General features: G+C 30.8%; 1 protein-coding gene across 1 annotated transcript; it reads left to right on the plus strand.

The window, feature by feature from the left end:
• The first annotated feature begins 12025 nt into the window (after positions 1-12025).
• LOC103834285 lies at positions 12026-17168 on the plus strand. The gene has a single exon (XM_033277040.1). It carries the CDS (start codon positions 13877-13879, stop codon positions 15095-15097), a length of 1221 nt encoding a protein of 406 aa, XP_033132931.1. The 5' UTR covers positions 12026-13876; the 3' UTR covers positions 15098-17168.
• The last annotated feature ends 921 nt before the right edge of the window (positions 17169-18089 follow it).

Consider the following 18089-nt stretch of genomic DNA (forward strand, 5'->3'; position numbering starts at 1 on the left):
ATAATTAGTGTTTAACAACTCTTTATAGTTTCTGTTTTACAAGATCAACATGACATTGTATTTTGATGTCTTAAAAGAATAAAAAATCTGCTAATGGATGTGAAGAAATACTTCCCACCTGATTGTAGAGAATCGTTTTGCCTTTAGTTTATTTTTCATTTGCAAAGCGGAGAAACAAAGATGATTAAAGAAAAACCAATTAACAGAAGAAAATCGCAAAGTGATCGAGCTTCTGATCAATTAACCAGAAATGATTGAGAATAGTTACAGATACATCATCAAATTGCTGTCTAATAATAGAAGACTAATAGAGTATCTGAAAATTAACACGTGCTCGACACTTTTTTATTTACTGTCGTCAAGTACTCGCACTAATAAAAAGTAGAGGAAGAGATGACGAATTGGCATCATACTAGATATTTTCTCATAGTGTTTGATAGAGAATAATTGAATAAGTTTTCAAACGACTAGCTAATCTGATGGCGTATGTCAGTTGGATATGGCTTGTAAACGGGCTTAAAACCAAAGGCCTAACATTATTAATTGTTGGATCGGACAAAGGTAACAAAATAAATAGGTTCATCAGTTCATGTAATCCCAACCAATTTTTGGTGTAACGTTTCCATTATAAAGTTTATGTTATCTTGTAAATTGAGATGTTCGGGCGCGGCCTCTAGTCACCTTGGGCACGGGACAAGCGGGATCGAAATATCCTTTTGAGTATTGATGTAAACGATTAACTCTTCCTTCCATTGAGCCCGGTTTGTCTAAGACACAACCGGCATTTACAGATATACTAATACTAATCGTTTTTTTTCCTTTGAATTTTGATGCAATACTTTTGTGGTTTTCACATTTTAGATATCGATTTTCTTATTTTTCAACATTACGAATTTTTCTTTTCAATGCACATGCAAGCTTTTAATATTCTAAATTTAATTTTTCACAAAAAAATATTCTAAAATTTTTACCAAAAAACTCATAGTTTTAAGACTAACAAGCCAAGAGGGGAAAAATGCTCGAGCCAAGTCTTATTAGATTGTACTCCATCTATTTCACAAAGAGTGTCATTTACACATATTAAGAAACTGATTGAAATGCATTTATGTTTTCATTAATATCATCTATTTAACCAATAGCATTTTAGATAAGTACATTTATTTATAAGATTCATGCATTTTGCCAATAATATTGAGCTAAAAGTAAGTATAAATTGTATTGAAATTGTAGAATGACACTTTTTATGTAACAAGAAAAAATGATAAAGTGATATTTAATATGAAACTAAGGGAGTATAGAAAATTAATATTTTGTTTTCCTTAATATATAATTCAATAAAAAAATTGAAAGAAAATATTAATTTTAATATAGAAATAGAATCTTTCGAAGTAACGGTAGGGGAGTACTTGTTGGGATTAAGTCTGATATCGAAATTAACATGTATAATATAATGTTTTATTTATTTCACAAAGTAATACAATATAAACAATGATGAAAATTTCTCTTTACAAAGAAAATATGTTTTTACTGACTCTCTTCCAAATTGTCTAACATGTCACACTCAAACATAGATGCTAGCGAACATATTCAAAGATCAAACTAACCCAAGAACTCTTCATGATCCCTATTTTTATGCTTTGTGTCTATTCTAATTCAACATCAAAATGCTTACGGCTTTTTTTTAGGTTGTACCTAATCCGAGGTACATCTCTATCTATTTAGACTAGTAGATTTTGTGGCTAGCTTTAGCCAACTTCACAAGGAAGTTCTCATATCTTTATTTATGGAATATTTCCAATTCTTCTTCAAAGTTTTTTAGAAATCTTTTCTTGATTTATCTAAATCAGAGTTTGCTTAGACTCCAAATAACTTTTAATTTAGCTCTAAATCAGTTTAAATTCATATCTTTATATCAACTACACAGCTTCGTCTCACGTAGCATTTCTTGTACTACTTCATGTAATACTTTATGAAAGGTATATTAACATCTAGAAAAGTTGATTTTTTTTTTTTGGATTTTTAATATAAAAACCCCCCCCAATTAAGTTTATTTTGGGTTAAAACCCCTAAATTAAAGATTTAACAGAAAATCCCCCAACCTAAATTATCTTAATGAATCAGACCCTCCGTTAATTGTACGTTAAAGTTCGTGAAACAACACGATTTGTTAATAAAAACAACACAATGTTTAACTAAAAATATCATGTAGTTTACCATTATCACTTTTAAGTGTCGTAAAAGTCCCATTACTGAGAGATACGAGGGATGAACCCTAATTTTCGAAAGAGAGAGATTTTGATTATCGTTAATTTAGTTCTTGTGAGAATCTGAGAGAAGCTGTGTTCGTGAGTTTCAAACAGCATGACAATCTTAACTCTTGACATAAAATAAGTACAAAAACAACACTTGAAACACAATCAAAATGTCATAGAAACAAGTTAAAAACAACACTTTTACCACTAAAACAAGCTGCAACCACAACTCTATCTTAACAACTTAATTTAGTTAGCTTTTAACCAAACTAACTTACTTTTATTCTTCTGGTTGTGTAACTACACAACCAAGTCTTCTTTCTTGACTTCTTCTTCCTTTCTTGCTCTTCACGCTTCTTCTTCTTCTTCTTCTTCTTCTTCTTCTTCCTCCGTTTCTTGCGCTCCAAGCTTCTTCTTCTACGTGACTCCTTGGTCACTTCTTCTTTTTGTGTGGCAAGCTACCTTGCTTCCACTTCTTCTTCTCTTAGAGGATTTAATCAAGGTTAAATCTCAACACTGAATGTCAAAACAATAGCCAAAGCTCCTCTGTGTATTTCAGGAGCTAATTCCATTCAAATTTCGCCTAAATAGCACAATCAATTGAAAACAAAACTTTAAAGAAATTAGAAAAATCACATAACAAAGTGAAAGCAAAAGAGAACAAAACGAAAGGCATAAGGTACACGAATCACCAGGGAGAAGATGAACAATTATAAACTTGAAAATTTGAAGAACCCTAATTTTAACTTTGGGACTCGCCATACAGATATAAGGAAGAAGAAAACCAGGTCGTTTTTTGCATTTATTAAACTCTGCGTTCCATTTAGATGGAGATTTTCAAATTTATAACGGGACAAGTAACGGAGGGTCTGATTCACTAAGATAATTTAGGTTGGGAGATTTTTTATTGAATCTATAATTTAGGGGTTTTTACCCAAAAAAAACTTCATTGGAAGATTTTTACATTAAAAATCCTTTTTTTCAATTTCTAAAATTCAGTTTTCACTGCACTAACCTAAGTGCAGTAGTGATGGCAAGACCTTATCACGATTTAGCCAATCCCACCATTAAAAATGTTCTTCGGCCATTTAAATGTTTATCCAATTAATTTTGTTTTTGGCGTCATCATCCAATTAACTTCTTGACAATGAAAGTTTTCGCTAATCAACCTAACTCTCAACTCATCGCTGCTTTGCTTTTGGGCCAAAAAACTAGTCGCTCATCATATTATTGAAAAACACATGCAGCCAAAAAGACATGGAACATTTTCAGTATCACCGTTAGTTCATATATACAGTGTTATTAAAAATGAAGTTCATTAGCTATGCTTTTTTTTTTCTTTTTATCCGTTAAATTAATTTAAAAATCGATGCGTTTAACTTCATTTTTCTATAACATCGAACGCGTTTAAATTCTTTTTCATGGTTGCTATGGGACGTCGAAAGAAAATAACAATAGTTATAATAAATCTCGTTTCTCTCTTTTGATTGATGATTTCTTTGTTTTATTAATTTTTAAAAATATGAAAATAAAAAATGAACGCATGGATTATAATAAAATATTATATATTAAGTCATGGAAAATACAAGTCTATGATAATAATTTTTCTAATTAATTTATAACTACATCAGATACAATTATATTATATCAAAAATTTATAGAACAAATTTCACTGTAATTTTTTTTTGCAGGTACAGTGTCACTAATCATTAAATAATACGATTTTATTTGTTTGTAAACTATGTTATTTTATTTCATTCATGTATGTAGAAATTGTAGTCGACGATATGATATTGATTGTGCCCGTTATTTGTGGAACCAATATGGATTAATCTTTAAAGTTTAATAAATAATTAATTTCCTGAAAAAAATAAAGATCTCTGACTCTATACTGCCACGTGATTTTCTCATCATTGCTCTTTCAATTTTAAGCACTATCTTTATTGTTCCCTAACCGTCATCAACGGTTAATTTCACCGACCATAATTAAATTATGCAAAAGACCAAAGATACCCGTAATTGCCGCTTCCCCTTCTTTGATCGCACTATTTTCTCCTACTCCTGGTTAACAATCTCGAGGTTCATTGTTACCTCAGAATTCTCAATATGATGGACAGTTTATGCTAAGGTTTAAGAGCGTGCTAAGAATAACTGCCGACCCCCAGATCGTATCGTTGGCTTCAAAATAGAATTTGAAGCAACGCGTAAACTCCTCGGTTATGAGTTCAAGTTCTGTCAAAAATTAAATTGTCATTTGCTTGGTCAGACACAAATAAAAATAGTACTCCCTCCGTTTTTTAATATAAGTCGTTTTAGAGAAAATTTTTTGTTCCAAATTATATGCCGTTTTCGGTTTTCTATGTAAAATTTATTAATAGTTAATGTTGTATGACCAATGGTAATATATCTTCTATTTTTCTATTAGTTGAATTGTGGTTAGGTAAATAATTAATGATGTTTTTGTTTAGAAAATATAAAAAGTTAATGATTTTCTTAATCTGCATGCATAGCTGTAAAACGACTTATATTAAAAAACGGAAGGAGTAGTATAGTTTAAGCCTTAGAAGTTAGAGCACCCTCAATGCGGGATGCAAAGAGGGTTTTTAGAGGAAAAGGTGGTGTGGGGCCCACCAAAAAGGGAGAGACGGTTGTCTCCTGTCGCTAAATAAACAACGTATTTTACACTGTATCGGGGTTTCATAGATACGTGGTGGTCCGCGATTGATTCATTTTTTTTTTAAAGCAGGTAAGAAAAAAAAAGAAAAAAAAAGATAGGAAACCCAAGTTGGGTATTTGGGTTGAGGGTGCTCTTAGAAAATCGAAATCAACTTAGTTGTCACTTGTCAGTAGTATCTCTCTTGGAGAATTAGTTGGATCTCAACCCAGAGACCTCTTAATTATGAAAACTATATTTGGATTTGCACAATTGTGCGGGTATTAATTTTCATGTTTATATATATATTTTACATAATTAGAATATATTTTTAAATATAACAATTTGATAGGTTTCATGCTGTAAGTTAATTGATTATTTCAAATCATCACATATATTTAGTATTTTTTATTATATATATTTTAAAATTATTTTTTATTCAATTATTATGATCATGATCCGTAATTTAAAGCGCTAAATTTTTTTATGAATATTTTTTATGTTTATTCATTTAATATAATAACTATATATATAGTTTAAAATAAGTTAATTTTATACATGAATTATCTAATTTACTAATGTTAACCCGTTCTACCAACATATTATATTAATTTATCAGTGTAAAATAATTTTATCATATTTAGTTAAATACAATGTTTTATTTAAAATGATAGATATAACTATAAAATAGTAAAATTTGATATAATTTTTCATTTTATAAAAGATAACTGAGTATATATATATATATATTAATGTATAATAACATTAATTTCATTACTAATTACAAAATTAGTGAAAATATTTATATACAATTTTTGATAATTAAGATATTGTTGTAATGTTTTTCATTAAATTTGTTAAGAAAATTTAATATATATATATATATATATATATTAAATTAAAATATATCAAATTATATTATGATTTAAGTAGTTAAAAGATTATATATTAGCATTAAAGAAATACATTTAATACAAATTTTAAATGATGATCTAAATAAAAATATCACACATGAATAAATGTGAGTTTGTTAACCAATCGGGGTTTTTAGGAGTCGATGTTATATTAAAAATGATATATTATTAATTCATATTATTATTACTAAATGAATGATAACTGATTTCTAGTGAGGGTCTATTTTTTAAAAAATCACACATGAATCAAAGTTGTGACTTCTGTTTTAGTATATAAGATGCCTTACATTCATTTAATGATATCACATAAGACATGAAAATTTCATGGGTATGGACAGTCCAACACCAAGTAAGAGATGGTGACCGACAGAAACGTAAAGCTATTTTTATAAACAGCGTGACCCTATGATAGACTGCATTTACATGACAAGTGTTTGGGTTTTGGTTTAGAGCTTTAAAAGTTTGTTTATTGACCAGAAAAAAATGTTTATTTGAGAATTATGTTAAACAATAGTTTATATACACCTTTGTTTGCAAAATATATATATCAAGATTTTAACGAATTAAAATTTTTTGAAGCACAAGTCATCCTATCAATCAAATTCTGCCACATAATTAATGTTTTACTTTTCAAAAAAGCAATTACTAAAAAGAAAAACAATTGAAAATATTAAAAGTTTAAAACAGTTTACGGTCTTCTCTACTTAAAACAAAAAGAAAGCAAACTAATTATTTTAACTGCCTCTAACAGGCCACGATTTCCACTCCCTACTTTAAAATCAACTTTAGATGAACAAATAGAATCACTTTGATAACAAATATGCGCACAAAATTATTTCAAACAGAAACTCTCCCTTTTCTCTCTATTTCTTCTTGAAGACAAAACCCTAGATCTAGTTTTCTAGGTGGCCGACGGCCGTGTTTCGCCGTCGGCTCCACCTCCAGTTCCGTGTTCTCTTCTTCTTCTCGCTTCACTCCCTCTCTGCCTCTCTCAGCCGATATGCTTGTTGTTCTGTGGCTTGGCCTTTACCGCGGCTCTGGTGGTTCTAGTCCTTGGAATCGCAGCGAGGTTAGGAGTTTTAGAGGGTTTGAGGTTTCTCGGTTGGGTGTGGGTGCGGAAGCTTAGGTTTGGGGTCCAGATCTAGGTGTCGACATGGAGTTTGTCTCTTTTTTACGCCCTTCATCCTCCTTCTCGGCGAGGGTGCGCTCCTCTGGTGGGTCTGTTCCGGTGGGGAGCTAAGTGGTTACGGTCTGAGGGAGGGTTTCCTTGATCTCGCCTCTTGTCTCTGTCCTGGTTCTTTTAGATCTGTCAGTTAGATATCACGGTGGTTCGTCTGGTGAAGGCATCGTTTCCGGCAGGGCAGAGCAGATCCACTTCGGGTTCTCCGATGTGGAGGCGTGTGAGACCAAGGATCTGTGGCTTTGTCATCCTGGGTCCTTGTTCTGTGGCGGCACGTTCGGTTCTAGCCAGCTTCAGGGGCTTGATCTAGGGCCTGCTCTTGACTGCTCTTTGTGGAGTGGTGCTGGTTGTGTCCGTCTGTTCAGTTTCAGGTGCGGTGGTGTGGCGCTTCTCGGCGAGTCATCTTCCTCAATAAAGACTTGGCATTGGCTTGCAGGTATGCTTGACCTCGGGGTTTACTGTCTGATTGTGTTGGCTGCAGCTTAGGAAGTCTTATGCAAGCTGTTCTTGGTTGAACCATATCTTAAAGAGCGGATCATCGGCAAGCTAATTTCTACCGGGTTCTGTCTCTCGAATTAATTGGGTTCCTCCTTTTGTGGCGAGTAGTTTGTTCTGATTTTGACGAGTCGATTGATTAGCTGTTCTCTTTGTTGTCTTGGTTCCTGTATTGACTAGGTTAGAGGTCTTCTGTTTAGTTGCATTTCAATTTTTCTGCTTCTTGTGTCTTCTGTACTTCTGTAAAAAACTTGAAAATTGGTAATAATATCTTAACATTCTTACCAAAAAAAAAAAAAACTATTTCAAACAGTTCTTCAAAAAGTGACTGATGCTTTCATCGTCCTTCCTATAACTTGATTTTTCTGATCTTAACAAACGATTATGTATATTCTTGAGATTAACCCATCTCACCTAAGAATATTTGGAATACACCACGACAGTGTAAGAATATATATATATATATATATATCTATTTTTTAACAGGTGTTATTTAAATAGCCTATTTTAAAAAGAAAATTTAAATAGATAAATATATTAAACTATAGTTTTTATTTAAATATTATCTTTCTCTTTAAGAATTGCAGAGTTTGCGTTGTTCTAACAAATGTGACATAATGTTCAAAAAATAATAATACAAATGTGACATTACAAGTCTAAACCAAAATAAATATTAAAAAAAACAACAACAATATACCATACATAAAAACAATTTCTAATAGATCATTAAATTTTGGTCCCCGTTTTCAAAACGTAGATTTTGTTTCCTATTAAAATAACATATAAAAGAGAATTGTTTTTTTATGAAAATTTTATATATGTTATTAAAATTTCATTCGAAGTGTAGGATATATATTTTATTAAAGTAGAAGTACTTTAAATTTTTGTTTGGTAACATAAATAGCAGTTAAAAAAATAATGTTGTTTTGAAATATGAATAGCAGTAAGTTAGGAAAAAAAGTAATGGATTTATTCTATTATAAAAATAAGAAGTCCATTACATTATATTAAAAAGTAATGGGTTTATGTTACTTTATATACATATTCAAATCAAAATAATAATTTAAAATTAATTTATATCAAAAATTCATTCAAAAATATACATATATTCAAAATTTGATTTTTACTAACATATTTTCCAATAACCAATATAAAATTTTTTTCAGTTTATATAAGAAAAATACAATACAAAGCTCAATTTCAAACACCAACTTAAATTATGATTTTTATATTTCACATTGAAATTTAAAAATATAATATATGTGATTATTTATATGATTGTACGTATAAAATATTATTAATTATAAGAAACTTATTTGATCGTACGTATAAAATACGATTAATTATATGATAACACATATTTTTGTAACCTATGATGAAACATATAGAATATATAATAGTGACATAAAAACAAATAGCATCTTATTTTTTTTAAAAATACATCCGTGCGGGCGTGCAGATCAAAATCTAGTATCATTTAAACTTCAAGTTTTGAGTTGTTCAATGTTTTTGACATGGTAAAAACATTTCCTTTATTTAATTCATAAATTCTTCATCTGATAACTATAACACCAGGGTAAGTTGTGATTCTCTATGCTTTTTGGATTTCTGTTTATGCATGTATACATTAGATATTGATGATGTCTCCAAATTATATTTTGCTTTGCACAGTCTTAGAATTATATGGAATATGTAAACTTGGAGCAATGATAGTGACGAATGAGCAAGTAATGAGATCTTCGAAAATTATGGATTCATGATTTAAGATATTTCTCAGATTCTCTGCGATTAAAACATATCTGAAACTTATTTATTTTATTTTATTTTTAAAACAATGTTGTTAGTATCTATCCAATATCTTAGTAAAATATATCTGAAACTTTTTTCGTCAAATATATATATCTGAAACTTTTTTATTTTATTTTAAAAAGCAAAAGAGTCATGTATCTTCTCTTTAATCGTTCTTTTCTCCATTTTTGTCAAGCAGCTTCTCTTTCCTCTCATTCACAAGTCTGTATATCTTCACTCATTTCTTTAGATTATCTCTATAAATTTAGAAATGAATTATTTCATGATATCAAACTTAGATTTACTGTGTCTAACTATGCTTGTTGTTTTGTTCTGAAATTAGTTCTGCTTTTGTGTCAAGTTATAGAAATGGAGGCTCTGGTTTTCTTCATTGTACAACTTATTTCGGCATTTGAATTTGCCGTAAACATATGCAATGATATCAGAAAAAACACAAAAAATACAAGAACTCATCAAAGGATGAATTGGACGGAGAATTAGTGAAAAAAAAAGATAAATATAAGAAATCTTTTGTGATTTATCTACACGTTAAGTTCCTGGTTGTATTTCGATTTTCAAAACTCTAAACGGAAACAACTTAAAAACACATATTAATTCATGAGGTAACTAAAAACAGAAATACTACTAAATAGAAAAATGAACTAAAGAATATTCCATTGAAAAAAAAACTATAAGCGTAGATTTATCTTTAACATAAATATTATTATTTTATTATTTTTTGAACTTATATTTAATTTATCCAAGTAATTAATCTGCAGAAAAAATGTCTTTTCACATCTAATAAAAAGTGTAGTTTTCGAAAAATAAAAAAAATGAGGTGTATTTTTCAAATTCCAAACTATAAATAAGGTATTTTCAATTATCCTTTAAGAAATGTTAATCGATGTTATTTTCTATATTCAATGGAGTTTGATATTATTTTTAAATTTTTTTTGATGAAATATTAAATTTATTGATCAATTTGTAAAAGGGTTATATGTACAAAAAACTATTCGTATAGTGACTCTACTACTAAAGAAACTGCAAGACCCAATTATTTATTATTTAAGAAAAAATTAAAACTGATGCTAGAATTAGTTCTTAAATTCAGTGACATTTTTTTTACAATTTAAATTATTTGTATTTTTATAATCGATGATATTTCCAATATTCATTGAGATTTGTTACTTTTTACAATAGAGTTACTAAATGAGTAGATGTCTTCCAGCACCATGTGCAGTGATAAAATATTTAAATTAAAAAACATTTTTATATATTTTATTATTTTCTTTTATTTTTTTTAATTTAAATTTTGATTTAATTAAAAAAAGAAGATAAAATATACAGTTTTGTTCATTTTAAATTATATATTAAAATAAATATGTATGTATTTAAAACTATAATCTGATATAGATTTTTTTCTATTTCTTTTGGATAAAATATAGGTATGAAATCAACTTGCATAAAATTAATAAAAGATTTGATGTAAAAAGTTGTATAATTATCAAAAAGTACAATTAAACAATATTTCTAAAACTTTTAGATATATAAAAGAAGCTGAAAACGTTTATTTGTAATAAAACTGTATAATTATATAAAATAGAAATAAATAACATTTCAAAATTTGTAAAATATGCTTATATTTTTATTATTATGTTATTTAATATCATATTTGAATAGATTTACTTTATAGATTATGTATAATTTACTATTATGTTCTAAAATATTTACCAAAAATATAAATAAACATTAAATGGAGTTGTACATGTAACATTTATCCATAAGCCATGTCATGCCATATTATTTAATGAAAGTGATTGTAGAAAGGACATGTGTTAATCTATATACATCACTTGAGAAATAATGTTGAGGGGATAAAATACATTCGGATTTGTTAGTTCATATATTCAATGATATTTGCTATCATTTATATAGTTTGTGACACAAATAAAAACTTTGTGTATTAAAAGTTTTTTAAACCATGCTAGGTTTTTTAGTTCCTATATTAAATGAAACTATGTGGTAAACCACGCCTTGCGCAGAGCTATGGATTAAAAAATATTATAACTTTAAAACTATATAAATTAATTTATTGGTGTACTTTAAGTATATTTAAAAAATAAATCCATAAAAGTAAGAAAAGACTTATATAAATTTATTATGAGTTTAAGATAAAACAAAATATAAGCAACTAACTAAAATTAACAAAATATAAATGATAAGATCTGCGCCTTGGTGTAATTTAATTATATTTGAAGAGAATAAATATGTAAGAGTAAACAAAGACTTATATAAATTTATTATGAGTTTAAGATAAAACAAAACATAAACAACTAACTAAAATTAACAAAATATAAACTTAAGCTTTTGTTACCATATTTTAAAAATAATATCGATTGGATATATGGTTAGAAAACTAAGTAAACTTAACAAAATATATAATGCGTATACGGTCACTTAAAACATAACTTTGTGAACCCTAAGCTTAGTATAGTTAGACCCTACACCTTATAATCAAATCCCTAAACCCATAAAGGTGATGATTGTTTTCCTAGTTTTTAGATTCTAGTTTTTGGTTTTTGGATTTTGGTTTTTGGATTTTAGATTTTAGTTTTTGACTTTTGGTTTTTGATTTTGCAGTAGATTTTGATTTTTTGAAAAACATGAATGGTTGTTTTAGATTTTGGTTTTTAGTTTTTAGTTTTAGTTTTTATTTTTTAAATTAATAAAATAAAAATATTATGGATAGTAAAATATTTATTCTGAAAATAATAAAATATAAAACACTGTCATTAAAATACACATAAATTATTTAAAAACTTATTTAAAAAATATATAAATACAAAATAAAACTATCGTAAATTCCATATAAACATATATATATATATATATTTTTTTAATTTTATCTCAAATGCCTTTTATATTTGACCTCAAATGCTATTATACAAGTAATTGAGCATTATAAAAATATTAATATCATACATTTGATATTTTTCTAAAATAATTTTTGCACATATTTCTATGGTTATTTTTGTTTAATTAATTAAAATATTGACTTTTAAAATAAAATTTCCTTTTGAAATATTTTTGAAATTCTTTTAGTTTGCAAGTAAGAGAACTTCTTCTAATCTACAAGTATGATCAAATATTTTTTGAGTGTTGAGAAGAAAAACTCGAAAGTTGTATGTATAATCACTTACCCATTTTATATTAATAAAGCACAAAAAATGTATTGTGATGTGATGGTGAAAAACGGATGATAGTGGGAATGGGGCAAATAGAAAAGAAAGACCAGTTACAAAATAATAAATAAACAAAGACTAATTAAAAGAAAATGATAAATAATAATTGCATAATAAAAAAAATCTTCGTAGAAAACTGGAAAAAAACTAAAAAAACACAGATTTTGGTTTTTGGGTAGAATTAGGTAGTTATTTGAAAAACTAGTTTCCCTAGTTTTTAGGGAATCATTTTTAACAAAATCTTGATTGGCAAATAAAGTAGTTTTTCAGAAACAAAAACCAAAAACCATTTTAAAAATTACAAACAATCAACCTCATAATCTAAACCCTAAACCCTATAAATAGATTAACATCAACATACAATCTAAAGTATAAAATACATAAAGCATTTCACACCATGAAGTATATTATACGATATGATTATTTTATGGCATAAAAAAGAAGATAATACGAAATGTTATACAGATATGAAGAATTATAATAACAATCGTTTTATGTTATACCGTATTAAATGATATGATTGTTTTACTCTTAACAATATAGGGTAACTTGTTTTCTAATATTAAAACTGTAATGGTATACAATATATTACTCCATCGATTTCATTTTAATTATTGTTTCACACTTATAAACATAGAATAAAAAAATATTTTTTTATTTACTAAACAAAAACATCATTATCAATAAACATAATCACCTTTCAATCTATAGAAACTAGAAGGACAGTAGCCTATTGGTTAAGGTTTAAAGGCTTCTACATCCAGGTTTGGGATTCAAATCCCAGACTATGCAATTTATTGTAGATTACAGAAAATCCAGGTTTCAAGTTCCGCAGAGAGCGGTTTATTAAACAATTATACAGACTACAGAGAAAAGGCTTGCAAGGGATCTTCAACATGGTGCAAGTAAATCTGGCCAGACGTGGATCTTCATAGGACGGCTCAGGTGATGCAGTTAGGCATAGGTCTTCATAAGGCAGGTAATATTGTCGGTTGTCGAATTGTCTATGTAATCTTTCCTATATCATAATTGTAAGATCGTAATAAATCAGCGTCAAAAAAAAAATCAATAAAAACTAGAAAATAAAACCAATAAATTTTGATTTGAAATTATAAAACGATATTTATTTTGAAAAATAAATTTTACTCTACCGCGATAACTAAAATGAAACGGAGAGAGTATATATTATTTTTATAAAATTTCAAGAATCAGGGCTGTTTGTAATAATATCTCATTTTGAGAAAAGAATTTGACGTCAATAAGAGTTAAAGACCAAAGACGAATATTCTATAACTAGCGACCAAAGAAAAGAAACAAATCTAAAGAGCATTAAATTTTCTCTCCGACAAGACATGCTTTCCATCATTTCTCTTTCATCAAAATCTTTCTTGTTCCCTTTTCTCTCTCTCTCTTCCAAAAATCTCTCCTTTATCCCCGCAAAGAACCAAAAAAAACAAAAAAAAACTCACACTCGACTAATGTCGCCGGCAACAGAACTTCACGGCTCGTTCCTCAGCCGACTCAGCTTCCGCCGCAGCCAGATCGTGTCCATGGACGTCAACCACGAGCAACAGCTCCAAGAACTCGAGTATTTCCAGAACCACGTCTCCGAGCGTTTCTCCGAGTTCATCTCTCCATCGCCGCCGTCTGATCCAGTTCTCTCGATCCCCTGGCTACGGAACCTCCTCCACGTTTTCATCTCCTGCGAAACGGAGTTCAAGGAAGTCCTCCCGACCACTGCTCAGATCTCGAAAACGCCTTCGCTGGAGAAGGCTTTGTCGGAAATGCTCGATCGGATCTTAAAGTCGCTCGATATCTGTAACGCCGTCGTTAACGGCATCGAATCCGTTAAAAAAAGCCGGCGTCTTGCGGAGATAGCCGTAACGGCGCTTAAACAACGGCCGTTATGTAGCGGAAGCGTTCGCAGAGCCAAACGCGCGTTAGCAAGCCTCCTCGTTAGCTTAAACGCCGATGTGAAAGATAGGAACAGCGGTGGGAGTAGTAGACGGAGGACAACGTCGCGGTCGTGGTCGTTTGGACAGCGCAGCAGCCACGTAAGCAAGAATTGGTCTGCAGCGAAGCAGATTCAGGCAATGGTGGCTAATCTTGTGCCACCACGTGGAGCAGAAGCGATGCCGGTTTACATAATGAGCAGTGTTATGGTTTTGGTGATGTGGGTGCTTGTTGCTGCGGTTCCTTGCCAGACAAGCAGCGTTCCCGTGGCGCCGTTGCAGCTTCCTAAGCATCAGAGCTGGGGTAGCAATGCTGTGAATGTTCAGGAGAGGGTTGGTGAAGAGGTGAAAGGGAAGGAGAAGCGTGGGGGTGGGTTGATGGAGGAGATGCAGAGGATGGAGAGTGTTGGGTTGTCTTTGATGGAGTTCACGGAGAGGTTTAGGTTTCCGGGAGAGGAAGAGGAAGAGGAAGAGGTTGAGGAGAAGGTTGATGAGATGGATGAGATTTGTCGGAGAATGGAAGTGGGATTGGAGGATTTGCAGAGACAAGTGAGAGCAGTGTTCCAAAGATTGGTGAGAATCAGACTAGAGATTGTTTCTGTGCTTGATCTAAATCTGTAAATCTTAAATAACAACATTAATATTTTTATCTCTTTTTTTTCTTTCTAGATAAGACTAATCTTTGAAAGATCTTGCTGTGTATAAGCTACAATTCGTATACATATACACCATGTTTGGTTTCTGGTATATGAAAACTGCAAAATTATATTGACCAGAGATTAATAGATTCATAGTGTCCTGACTTGTGATTGTTTCCAGAAGCTTTCCTATGTTTCTTACCGGGGCGCTTTGGTTCTGTTCTGTCTGCTTCCATTAGTGTCTGAAGCTGGTGTGTATTGTTGATGTGTGCTCTTCTGTCAGCTATTTCTTTCAATGTATGCAACTCAAGATCTTTAAGAAAATTTACAGAGAGTGAGATAGAAACCTCTAAAACTGTCTGGAGGAAACTCATGTGCTTGTCTGGTGTGGATGATTGGACCGCACGGGTGCCACACTTCCTTATCAAAATCTCAACTATGATCGTTACCTAAATGCACATCTTTAATAAGTCAATCATCACGTTTGAGGAAGGAGAAGGAAACTAAAGTTAAACACACACTATCATTGTCACCTTTGATTTAAAGTAAATGTCTTGAAACAGACGACCAGGGGAGAAAAAAAAAACTTTCACAAAACCCAAAACAGCCTGGAGATGCACGGAAACGCATGAGAAACTTAAGGAGAAAACCAAGCTTACATACTTAGAGCAACAGCAGCCTGTGGAGTTACTTTTATAATCTCAATTGATTTGGTGTGAAGCAATGATAAAACAGAGGAAAGAAGCTCTCAGGTGACGATAATAAGCATATCTCAGTCTCTTTGTATATCAAGACAGATACCGCAGTCATATGAGAGATAACGAGAGTGGACTAAACTGATACCAGGGAGCTCCTCTCATGCACTTTCCATGTTAACCAGTACGCATCACAAGGCCACAAGCTGCTTTACTATGTTCTTCTTTTCCCTGTATATACAAAGCCAAGATAATGCTAAACAAATGTCAAAACTTGTCTAGTAATTCTATTGTTTAATTCAAACAGTATGCTTACTTACATCTCAAAGTGTAAGGATCATTTCGTTCAGGATAAGGAAAGCCTTCTCATTCTCCTCCTAGGAGCTTGACTGTAGGAAAAATGTAATATATTAAGAATATTAGTCAATGTTTTCATAAAGCAACACTGAACTATACATCTTTATATAAGAAAACAGCATGGACATACTATAGTTCAAGTTTGATGAATAGTCTTTCATTAACAACAAACGCCATATACATATATGGCAGAGAGAGATGGAATTGTAGCAGTATACGATCGGAGAGAACCAAATATTTTCTCCAGATACTCTTGAGCACCAAATCTTTTAACCTAAACTCACAAACCAAGATTGCTTTGTCACCACAATATGATATATTTTTTTTGGTAAAAATTGAAGCCTGGCTTGTCCAAAATGAGTTCATAGAAACTGCAACTGCAACTAGAGAAAGCTCAACATCTTATAAAAGCGTTGACGTCAAAGCTTAGAATCATGAAGAAAAATATTAGAAGCTTGATAGTTTTCTTCTTCCTTTAGAACTCTGTTTTCTCTGTTGATTCTCTGACATGTCTTCCTCATTTCTGCTCTATAGTGTTTCTACATGTATCTATTGGCGAGTGAGAGTAGATTTGGCGTTTTATGAACGTGAAATCAAATGCTCCGTGTTACTGTTCATTATCACTTTTAATCATGAGTTTCCCTGTATTATTCTCCATCTTCGAACGCAGTTTCGTCGTTATCATCTGCTCGTTCTTGCTGTCCTGTTTCAAAGGCCGCCATACCCAAACCCACTTTGATTGATCCTGGTTTCTTCCCCCGGTGGCCAGCGCTTGTAGCTTATGCCCATGGAGACCTCTTTTCTTCTCCTTTCCGTTGATGTATTAGTTCGCGGAGTACTATACATGAGGTACTACGTAACGTGTTGCATGAAGCTGGAGCCATATTGAAGTTCATGTATTGATTTCTTGAACTTAGAAAAGGAAAAGGAATAATGTGTGAAAACAAATAGGCGTTTTCCATTAAGCAAAAGAGAATTTGTTTGAAGAAAAAAATTGTCATTTTTTTGTTTGCATAAAAGAAAATAAACATTAACAAAGAGATTTGGAGATCTTTACTTGGAAAAGAAAGCTATAGAATATACCTAGTATGGAAGCTCCCTTAGTCTAGTGGTTTAACTAAATGTTCATCAATGCTTCTACATTAGGAGGTCTGGGGTTCAAAAACCCGAGTAACGCAAATTATAGAGAAATATGGTTACAAGAGGTCTTCAGCATGGTGCATGGCGTATCATCGAACATGGATCTCATAGAGCAGCTCGGAGTAATGCAGTCAGACGTGCAGTCTCATATATGATAGAATTATCGACTGTAAAATCATCTATGTATTATTTCTCATCATTGTAATGACATAATTAATCATACGTTAAAAATAAAAAGAATCTACCTAGTATAACTAGGTTGGAGAGTTTTCCAAGAGATTAACACAGAGAAAAGTATTCTTAGCAAAAAGGGTTTCATTACTTGTATGGTGAGTGAAATATAAAAGGCTAAGAAGAAAGAGTTTCTTAGGATCATGTGTTAGATCATAGAAATGTGTGAGTCTAGTGTTTCCTGATTAATTAAGACTTGTAAGTTTACTTGGAAGAGATCTAGTAATGACGTATGTCTTTGTTGAGAAATTCTCTTCTGTTTTTGTGTTCATTTACTGTAGTATTTCTTGAGACAGTACTCGTACTACTCTATGACGTAGTTTCTATATTCTAGCCATGATATTGCAAAGGTTATTTTTCCTAATTATAATTTTATGTAACTATTCTATTACTCATAATTCCCTTTATTTAAAATACACTTATACTAAGTTTTTTAATTATAAGAAATGGTTAGTGCCCTATACTAAAAAACTATCTTGGATCCCCCCTTGGTTGTCAGGGCCAGCTCAAAGACATGGACCAGCAGTGCACCCGTTCAGAGCCCACGTACAA

The sequence above is a fragment of the Brassica rapa genome, chromosome A08, assembly GCF_000309985.2.
Source record: "Brassica rapa cultivar Chiifu-401-42 chromosome A08, CAAS_Brap_v3.01, whole genome shotgun sequence".
Classification (NCBI taxonomy): Eukaryota; Viridiplantae; Streptophyta; class Magnoliopsida; order Brassicales; family Brassicaceae; genus Brassica; species Brassica rapa.